Source organism: Urtica dioica, chromosome 3 (genome assembly GCF_054948205.1).
Source record: "Urtica dioica subsp. dioica isolate 48M chromosome 3, U.dioica_male_clone48M_v1_H2, whole genome shotgun sequence".
Lineage (NCBI taxonomy): Eukaryota > Viridiplantae > Streptophyta > Magnoliopsida > Rosales > Urticaceae > Urtica > Urtica dioica.
In genome coordinates this window covers 44,948,900-44,959,111 of record NC_142758.1, presented here as the reverse complement: position 1 = coordinate 44,959,111, position 10,212 = coordinate 44,948,900, and the positions used below count along the sequence as shown (strand labels likewise).

The following is a 10,212-nucleotide window of genomic DNA, read 5'->3' as shown; positions in this document are numbered from 1 at the left end:
GTTTGCAATAAAGGCAAATTTACTTATGCACATGTATATTATTTCCCGTAATGTTGACAAGAGACGTATCAATCAAATCCACGCTTGTTCCTTATTCCCCGTTACAGTATTATGTAGCAACAACAATGACAAATAACAACCTAATTCACAGTACTAACACCCCAAAAAAAAAAAAAAAACAGCCTAATTCCCATCCGAATAAAGAGTTAGGCAATAGGACAAATAAATAGTGGCATTAACAACATTCTTTCTTCTCCATTATATATATTATCTGTATCCCATTTCCATATAAATGAAATAATATTCTACACAAGGGTACAGTACAGAGACCCACGTAAATGTGGGAAAAAAGAATGAACGAATTTTGTGTTGGTAAAAAAAATATGTCCATCTTTCTATTATCTATCTAATCTCTCTTTCTAATATGAATCAATATATTATTATCATTACACGTACGGACCGACCGACTGACCGACGACGCTGTTCTCTTCTGGTATATGGTTTGCTTTTGAACCATGTATAAAGGTTGATTGATTGGTTTGGTTGACCATCTCAGCTTTGGAATGGAACAGATATAATAATCATTATATTTACCCAAAATGAAAACCAGATGACCTGAATGAAGTGTTGGAAAGATCCGGAAGCCTGCGAATCGCGATGATCCCGGCAGCGAGGGCAGACGCTGATGCCAAGACAAAGGCGGGTACGTTTCCTCCGCCAAATAACGCATCCCACGGCCCGGCACCGAGAGATATTATCATCTGAGCAATACACAATAAATCAATATTTTCAGAAGGGGGAAAGTCAGTGTTTCTTCAATTATATTTTATTATATTTTAGAGTAATTAGATTCTCAAGGTGGGGGTGGTCATTAAGGTTGTAAGTAGTTTTTTTTTTTTTTTAGTGATTTATTTTCTATCAAATATATTGTAGCATTATGCAAGAAAGTGACCCAAGCCAACAGAAACTCAGGTTCAGAAAGACAGGGAGAAAATAAAAGGCGTCATTTTTTAGCTAAAATCATGGCAGACTCTGTAAAAGCGGATGCTTATTTGATATTGTTGAAAAAGTGAAGATGCCAATTGTTCACCAAGTTAAAAGTAAGGATCCAAATTATTTCCCTTTTCATTTTGTTTGGTACTCAGCGATCTCTGATTGCCAAAAAAAAAAAAGAAAAAAAATCATGCTTTAATTCAACTACAGGTTTCATTTCATACCATTTAAAGTAATAATTAAAAATTCAAACTTGTTACTCCGAAACTGAAGGAGAAAGATATAAGATATGGTATTGGAATAACTACCTGTGGGACAACAATCGAAAGATTCAGAACTCCAATGGCAAGCCCTGAACACACAATGATACAGAATCCACAGTTAGAGAGGAAAAAATAAATAAAGTAAAAAAGAAAATCAGATTCTTAGTACTTGACAATATATAAAAGCCTTACGTACCTTGACCACCACCAGAATCTGCAGTCAGCTGTGCTGTCAATGAGAACGGAACGCTATATGTGATCTGCAAAAAGCCAAAACAGCCCTTATAAAATATATAACGAAATAATTATAAAGTTTATATTGCAAGAGTGTCTGTATGCTTACAGCAAGTGGGAAGCCAAGAAGAGCAAAGACAATGAGCGAAGCAATCTTGATATTATCATTGCCTCCAACCGAATTCAGAGTCCCTTTGGAATGTTCTTTGAGGGATACCATAGTTATGACAGCTGTGCCTGCCATGCAGGCAAACACAATGAAGTTGCTCATCGCCCAAACGACTCTCGAACCCAATCGCTGGCACATCGGTTCGATGAGGAAAGAGCTGATTCCGAGAACCACCTTCGCGGATCAGAAAGAATTTTAGTATCACAAAAGGGAATTCACCCGATAACTATCGTAAAATATAACATCTCAAATTTATTTCTTATTTTTTTAAAAAGAAAAAAAAATACTTAATATCAAATTCGGGCTCTTACTGAATTCAATAGCAAACCGAATGCACCTTCTCTTACACCTTTGTCATATGCCCCTACTTCAACTAGGCTACCTTTTGGATTCCCATGAAAAACCTCTCTTCCCATCCAGTCCGTATCAAAAAGAAAGAAAGGGAACCACGATAGCTACACGAAAACATATATCAATTTCAAAAAAATGAAACAAGTTCAAGGGGGGAGAAAACCGGCTTAAAAGAACGTAGAATTGCGAAATTGAATATAGTAGCGAATCACGAAATGCTAATTTAGGAGACCCACAGACACAAGTCTAAAGAAATGGACTAAGATCACTCACCCAACTTAGAGCCATAACTATGAGCACCGAATGCATCGAGGGCGGTAAATGCCTTAAACTGGTTAACAAATTGACCAAAACAGCACCAGGGCTATCACTGAAACCATTGTCGTGGTCTTCCTCGTTTTTACCATTAACGTGTGTTAGATTTGCATCTTTTTCGTAGCCGTTTGTATCATTCTTTCCATTGGCATCACCCATGGCCAGCATAGCAGACTTGACTTTTGAGTGAGGAAGGTCATTCGAATGTTGATCAGTCAGCAAAGGAGCAGAATCTGATAAATGATGGGGCTCTATCACACCGAGTGAAACTTCTTTAGCAAAATATAAAGTTACAAGGGTACATAAAGTCAGGAAGACCTGCAAAAATGAAGGAGTATTTAAATTTAGACACAGGGTCATACTTCATGCACTTGCTGGATATTTTATTAAGTTTAAGTGCACTAATTCAAGCAAGAATTCAAACAAGTGATTGTTACTATACAGAATATATATATATATATATATATATATATATATAAAAAAGAAAAAAAAATAGGGGAGCATCAGAACCATCTATGGCTTTATCTGTTAACCCAGCCACTTTCTCCAATTTAAAGGGTTTACATTAACTACAATAAGGATTCATTAAAATCCTAATTAAGGGACAAAAGAAGACGTCATTGAATAACTCACCACGGCAACCAGAAATGCCGCTTTAAGATTTGCACAAGCTTCACAGCAAGCATTAGTCAGCAAAAAAGGAAACCATCTGCAAAGAGTATTTTCCTATTAAAATTTAGAATGAATCTAAATAGTAGCAATATGTGTGTATTTATACATATATGTAAAAATTACCAATGTAGATAAGACTAATGTTGTAAAATAATCCAGTTCTGAGAACCAAGTATATTGACAAAGTAGAACTCAGTGATGAAATAGTAAGGTATGTGACTCGTAAACACAAACGTGATTGCATCAGCAATTCATAATGTAAAGAAAACGGTACGCTAAGGAAAAAATATAGGAGATCTCACTCGTGCCATTTTCCACTTGCTCCCGCCGAGAATCCAAGAATGTTACCAACAGCCATCCATAAGCAAAAAACAGAGTTTGCAGTATTGCGTTGATCAGCTCCTAAAAGAAATTATGTCTCCGGAATGAACGACTGAACAGTTTGTGTGTCTGTGTGTGTGTGTGTGTGTATATATATATATATATATATATATGTATATATATAGATGGAGAGAGAGAGAGAGAGAGAGAGAGAGAGAGATACCTGATAAATCAGCCAAAAGCGCACGAGCTGGTCCCTAAAAGAAGAAAAACAAAATCATGTATTTCATTGTGTTAATTAGAGATATACGTTAATTAACGGCTAGGTACCTAAGAGTTATTGGTCTGGCGGGTAAGCCATTGGTTTGTTTCGAAGAGGAATGTACTGCTAGTGTTTCCATTTCCCTAAATGCTTTGGGGTTAGGCGGGGGACCTAGGGACTAAACTCTAGTTTAAAAATTAACGGCTTTTGCTAGAAAAAAAAAAAAAAAGACTCACCTGAACGGTATTGTTGGCAAGATCAAGCAGCCAAAACCCAATTATGAAGACAACAGCTGCCCTTGTTCGGGTGCCTTTGTATGTACTGTATTTCCTTACATGAGTTAGTTAATCAGCCATAAATGGATATTTGTTCGAGAATAGTAAACAAAAGGAAGAAAGAAAAAAAAACCTGCAATGCTCATGTGTGTCTCCTATCAAGTACCCAACGTCTGCAGAAAATCCTATTAATATCACCTATATTACAAGATTTAGTTTAGCAAACACCACTAACGTATAATAATGAAGGAACAATTATACGAATAATACGAAAAAGGCTTACGGAAACAGATATCAGGAGAGATCCAGCAAGAATGAAGGGGCGTCGTCTTCCATATTTTGAAGTGCACTTATCACTCCAAATACCAACACATGGTTGAACCTAAGGAAAGAGGGAAAAACAAACAACTAATAACTATAAACTCTACAATTCACAATGCTTTTCCACAGCATTTTCTTCTAATATAGTTGGATAAGATATTACTTCAGTAGCACGTAAAGGCGATTATATATAATTCCCTGTATAGATAAGTACAAAAAACGGAAAAGATTTTACTCAAGGTTTGCCTCTTTAAACAGCACTATGGCAATCAGTTCTAATTCAAAATGGGGTGGTGCATATTATCGTCTCGTGTTGCCGTTACAAATAATTTAGAGTAAAATAATAGGAAGTGATATCCATTAAGAATAATGAATTGAAAAGAGATTGAATTCCTTCAGACTTACCACAAGGCCAGTTATAGGGCCACAGAGCCAAATGAACGAAGAAAAGGCGTGTCCTATTCCGAGAGTCTGAAACAATGAAATCAACGTCTTGAGCATAATTAAACCACATTATTACCTAAATAACCTCAAGAATATGCCCACCAAACTCCTAGAATGATGAAGAGAAAAACATCATACAAAAAACTGAACAATTCATCAAGAACATCAGATCAAAGTTTACTTGAGATAAATCATAGTCTACTTCACACGATCTGTTCAACATTACTAACTAAATCAGAACTAATAAATGCAATGCAAACAATTATCGAGGAGCAAATAGTACTCAACTCAATTATAGCAAATTAGCAATCCGTAACTGTTTTTCGTAACTAACTTAGAGCAACCAACCAATCCAAAAATGGGAATCCAATGGCAACGCAAACCCTATATACATAACGATTATTCAAACATAATTACATGCATTTCTATCAACACATTACCTGTATATACGGAGTCAAAAGCGAGAGCTGCAAAGCCCAGCCGAATTGGACCCCGGCGGCGACCGTACAGCTGAGGACGAGAGTCGTAAGAGAGTTTTGTTGAGATCTATGTTCAGCGATGGAAGAATTCGTCGCCGGAGACTGATCGGAGCTAGAAGTAGAGGTTTCGGTCCGATACGGAGGAGATTCCTCGAGAGCGACCATTTCAAGCTCGGCCTCATTCAGGTGCCGGTACGGAACACGGATCGTTGCCGCCATGGAAACCTGTTTTCAGTTCTACCGTCCGTACATCAGAAATACAGTGCTCTGAAAATTTTAGGAATATTTTTTTATTTTTTATTTTACTCGGCAGAGAAAGAGAAGTCTGAGTCGGATCACGTTCCCATTCAGGTACGAGGCGGTACACCAGTTCAAACACGAAGACGCGTTATGGGCCGTTGGATTCGAGACTGTGAAACGCAGGCCCATGCCTGCGGGCCCAGTAAAGGGCTTAGTTGGGCCACGTGGTTGGAAGTTATTGGAGCGACGTTGCGCATGACGTTGGAATGAAAGAGGCCGATTTGACGGGTGAATCTAGGCCGTTGATCTGAAATATTGGCAAATCGGGACTGTTAATAAAAGGTTGAATCTCAGAGCAAAAAAAATAAATAAAAAAGTTGAATGGTAAAAAGTCCAACATGACGTTCTCATTAAGGGAAAGGGAAGTTTACATTACAGCCTACCGACAAGGAAGATTGGAATGGAATTGTGTACTACCGTACAAAACTAGAGTTTTTTTTTTTTTTTTTAGGAAGCGTGGTCGGTGTCACGAAATTTCATAAAAACCCTGGTGGAGGAAAACGTGGTTACAAGGATAGGAAAGAAACAAAAACCAACGGAAAGAAACAAACAAATGCAAAACAACCAGGCCCTAGGAACTAGAGTTGAATTCTATGGAATGAATTAATAAAGAACTTTTAGATGACGTTACTATTGCTTTACTATATTTGTATAAACTAATTTTACTAGGGGAAAATATCATCGTTTTTGTATAAAGTACTTGTTATTAAAGCATCGTTTAATTTTGTTTTATATATGTAATAGGATTTTAGTTTTGATTCTTTTTCAAAATAATTAATTTTATTTTTGTTAGATCTTAGATGCTAAACAGCTCTATAATGTCGCTAATTTTCCTTCTGAATCTTAAACTGACATTCATGACCAGACTTGTAAACAAACTTTAATACTCAAATGATTTACTTCAGAAATAACGAAAAAAAAAAATGGGCTACATGTCCATAGTATATATCGATTTCTTTATAAAAACATGTAGTACATACAAACTATTTAGAATGATATTGATGTATATCTACAGATACATAACAGAATACATTATCGCATGTCGTAGATGAATTAGACTTTCGTCGTTTTCAAATACAAAAAGAAAAGAAAAACATTCGTAATCGTATCGTCTATATTTTTACAAAAATAAAAACAAGAGGAAAAATGAAAGCAAAGGGGGGCTAAAAAGAACTCACGTTCTGTCACGTTCTGTCATGAAATGTTAAGATGGATTCCTAATAAAAAAAAAAGCAAGTCAAATAAATCCACATGTGATTTAGAGGTGTCGAAAGCCCGTCCGGACCGTCCTTCGAAACCCCGATAAGGAAGGGTAAAGATGGATTATATGTCGATTTACATTTCAAATATGTACACACAGTAACAAACGCGAAATATCGAAGAAGAAAAAAAAGAAACCGACCCGTCAATGCTGATGATGAGCGCCGCCGATTTCGGCGGCGGCTTTGGATGCGCGGCTCAGAGCGTCGGAGACCCAAAGCGCTCCCCGAGAGAAGTATCCGCTGTTGACCACGGTGCTCACGGCGGATTTCGTGGTCTCGGAGACGCCGTATCTCTGGTCAACGGACCTGACTGCCTCGACACCGGCGAAGAGAGTGTCAGCCAGCCTCGAAGACACTCCGTTCGACTCGTCAAACTCCTTGGCCTTGCTCAGAGCGTCCTTTCCCAACACGAACCCTTTCGCCAACATGGCTTTCACAACCTCCTGAGCCATCGCCACCGCTTCGCCCGCCTCCGACGCGAACTCTCGGCTGCTCTCAGCCCGATGAGCCTGTAAAAAATCGTTTTACGAGGTGTGATGATCGTGAAAAAACGGACAAGACTGGTGGTAGGATCCGGGGCAATTTTCTATTAAAAGGACAAAGAATACATGAGAATCTGAAAATAACAAAGGTTTGGCCTTTCCTTCGAGTTTAAATCCTCGAAACATAGTTAAAATACTTAAATCCTAATAAAGCATAACCAAAAAAGCGCAGGTCTACCAACTTGTCGAACCGTGCAATACGGAAGTGTTGATTTGATTCACATATGTGAAGGATTTTATTTCCATATCTCGCGTTCTTTTTCTCTTTGTTTATGTTGGTGAGCCAAATGGTTTTGGACGGGCCCGAAAAGCTAATCTGAATTTTTGACATCGTGGTTTTTTTTTCCCCCCAAGATTTGGGTTTTCCAGGTTAAATCTATGTGTTTTTCTTTTTCGTATTTTTCTTTTACTTGACGATGATTTATAACACTCTTCCTTAACTTACATATTTTCATATTTGATTCATTCAAAGTTTCTAAACCGATATAAACAATTATAAGAGGATACGGGAACCAATTTTCCCTTTCATTTTCAAGGCCCTTCTCGGATTTCTATTTTGTTCCGGTAAAACCCAGGTTTCAAACCCAAGGCTAAAGGATTTTAGTTTTCCCTATAGCTCAGCATTCTTTTCTGTTGCTAAACCTTCATATTTGCATATTGATTTCACTTAAATTCTCTTAACTCCCACATATAACATAAGAGAATAAAGAATCATTTTTATGTTTTTCTTAAAAAAGATTCTGACTTTCAAACACGCTCAGGTTTCAAACGAAGACTATAAGGGAAGTCATGTACACATACACTTGAACTAGGCTCATTGGAAGACCCACTCCAGAAATTGAACTCGTCTCTGCACTGTCCCCAGCGCGTTATGCACACGCGCTGGTCTACTATTGTCGCTCCCTGTGAAAGCCACAAAAAAAAAAAAAAAAAAAAAAAAAAAAAAAAAAAAAAAACGAGTTTAAGAGACTTCCTTGTATTCGTTTTAAAAACAATAGCTATCAACACAATGATCCTTCGAAGTTACGTCTAAATTACTAAATTAGTAACACAATCGAAATCGAATTTGTAATGATTGAATTCGCTTACGCTAAGCAAGCACGCAGTTTCTTGGGAATAAGCATCTTTGAATGTGACGTAAGCCGTACAAGCGAAATCACCAGATCTGTCGAGAAGAAGAAGGGGAAAAAAATTGAATTTCATAACATATAACGGATATATAAACGTACGGATTCACAATTCATGTCTAATTTCCTCAGTAATCCGAGAGAATTTAGAATCGAAATGAATAACAACAAAAACGAATAACGGAGAAAATATGAATCAGTAGAAGAAAGAAGAAAGAAAAGACGAAAAAGTACCTGATGATTTCGACATGTTCGACGTTACCAGAGAAAGCGAAGAAATCCTGGACGTGTTTCTCTGTAGCGTTCGGCGAAAGACCTGTGACTTCAACGGAATATCCTTCGGAGCTCATGATCGGCTTCGGAGGTTTGAACTGTGATTGAACAGAAGAGAAGAGAAAAAGTGGCGAAGAGGTAGCTTGTAAACGAAGATGACGATCCCGACTCTCTCACTGTGTCTCTTAGTCGGTTTCTGATTAATAGCATTCACAGGCCCGTTTTCTGATGTGAAGTCTCTTTCGGGCCCATGAATAGTGGGCTTTCTTGGGAACATAGTCTTTTGGGCCCGAGTTTGATGGAATAAATAAATGGGATTATTCCTATTCTATGACTTGTACCAAGATTTTGGACCAAAATCTATTAAACCCAAATAAATCATAAACTATAACTACCTATTTTCACTAAATACAAAAATACCCTTACTTTTAATAACATTTGATTTTCTTTCTTATTTAATTATTTGACTTTGTTTTCGTTTTGGGTTCAGCTCTCTTCCACTCTCTCTTTTCGTTTTTCAGTTCGTCATCTTTGTTTGGGTTCATCTTTGTTTTTTCAATTTGTCTTTTTAGTTTAGGGTTAGAGATTTTCATGAAAAAAATTTGATCCTATTCAAGATGTTTAATTCGTTGAATTTCTGTGGTTTTTGAAGCTAAAAAACAAAGAAAAAACGATTCTCGGGATTCTAAAAATTTTTGAAAAGTTTCTGAAAATTTCTGGGTTTTCGTTGAAGATTTATTGACATTGATGTCAATAAATATGAATTTTTATTGACATTAATGTAAATAAATCTTTTAAACGTTTCTGGGTTTTCGTTGAAGATTTATTGACATTGATGTCAATAAATATGCATTTTTATTGACATTAATGTCAATAACTCTTCAACGATTCTGGGAAATCCATTTGTAGATTTATTGACATTGATGTCAATAAATATGCATTAAGAAGAACATGTATGCTCATAATCAAACCTATATTAAAAAGAATCAAACATTTATTGACATGTATGCTCAGAATCAAATCTTCAACGAAAACCCAGAAACGTTGAAGATTTATTTACATTAATGTCAATAAAAATGCATATTTATTGACATCAATGTCAATAAATCTTCAACGATTCTGGAAAATTCATTTGAAGATTTATTGACATTGATGTCAATAAATATGCATTTTTATTGACATCAACGTCAATAAATCTTCAACGAAAACCCATAAATTTTCAGAAACTTTTCAAAATTATCCAGAATCCCGAGAATCGTTTTTCTTTGTTTTTTAACTTTAAAAACCACAAAAATTCTACGCGGAATCCATGGCAGGCTGTTCCGATGGACACTTCGAGGTCGCTGCCGCCGGGATGGCCATGGGCTGCTCTCCGACGGCCATGACCGTCGTTCTCAGGAGCTTCAGCGTCGGAGATTCCCAGGGCTGCTCTCCGGGTTTTTGTAATGATGTTTGTTTTCATAATATAAACTAAATAATTGTTTTTGTTTTATTAATTAACTAATAAAAATAAACTAAATATGAATGATAAATATGTAATTACTCATTTCATTAAGTCATAGTTTAGGATTTATTTGGGTTTAGTAGATTTTGGTCCAAAATCATGGTA

The 10,212-nt window shown here is 36.6% G+C and overlaps 2 protein-coding genes across 5 annotated transcripts; both read right to left on the bottom strand.

Moving 5' to 3' along the window:
- Positions 1-230: 230 nt before the first annotated feature.
- Positions 231-5,490, bottom strand: SUT2 (sucrose transporter 2). The gene is made up of 14 exons (XM_089610105.1): positions 5,061-5,490; positions 4,582-4,647; positions 4,139-4,237; positions 3,989-4,053; positions 3,817-3,901; positions 3,542-3,575; positions 3,300-3,399; positions 2,959-3,034; positions 2,284-2,643; positions 1,971-2,114; positions 1,600-1,833; positions 1,453-1,516; positions 1,302-1,345; positions 231-761 (listed from the first exon to the last, which is right to left on the bottom strand). The coding sequence occupies exons 1-14, from the start codon at positions 5,316-5,318 to the stop codon at positions 591-593; spliced, it is 1,800 nt and encodes a 599-aa protein (XP_089466231.1). The 5' UTR covers positions 5,319-5,490; the 3' UTR covers positions 231-590.
- A 134-nt stretch (positions 5,491-5,624) lies between these two features.
- Positions 5,625-8,784, bottom strand: LOC149403065 (RNA-binding (RRM/RBD/RNP motifs) family protein). Of its 4 annotated transcripts, none has more exons than XM_089610109.1 (5): positions 8,565-8,784; positions 8,293-8,368; positions 8,005-8,106; positions 6,802-7,170; positions 5,625-5,646 (listed from the first exon to the last, which is right to left on the bottom strand). In XM_089610109.1, the coding sequence occupies exons 1-4, from the start codon at positions 8,678-8,680 to the stop codon at positions 6,805-6,807; spliced, it is 660 nt and encodes a 219-aa protein (XP_089466235.1). In that variant the 5' UTR covers positions 8,681-8,784; the 3' UTR covers positions 5,625-5,646; positions 6,802-6,804. The 4 variants fall into 4 exon arrangements, with proteins under 4 accessions (XP_089466235.1, XP_089466233.1, XP_089466234.1 ...); XM_089610107.1 differs by lacking the exon at positions 5,625-5,646 and adding an exon at positions 6,492-6,688; XM_089610108.1 differs by lacking the exon at positions 5,625-5,646 and adding an exon at positions 6,492-6,616.
- Positions 8,785-10,212: the final 1,428 nt, after the last annotated feature.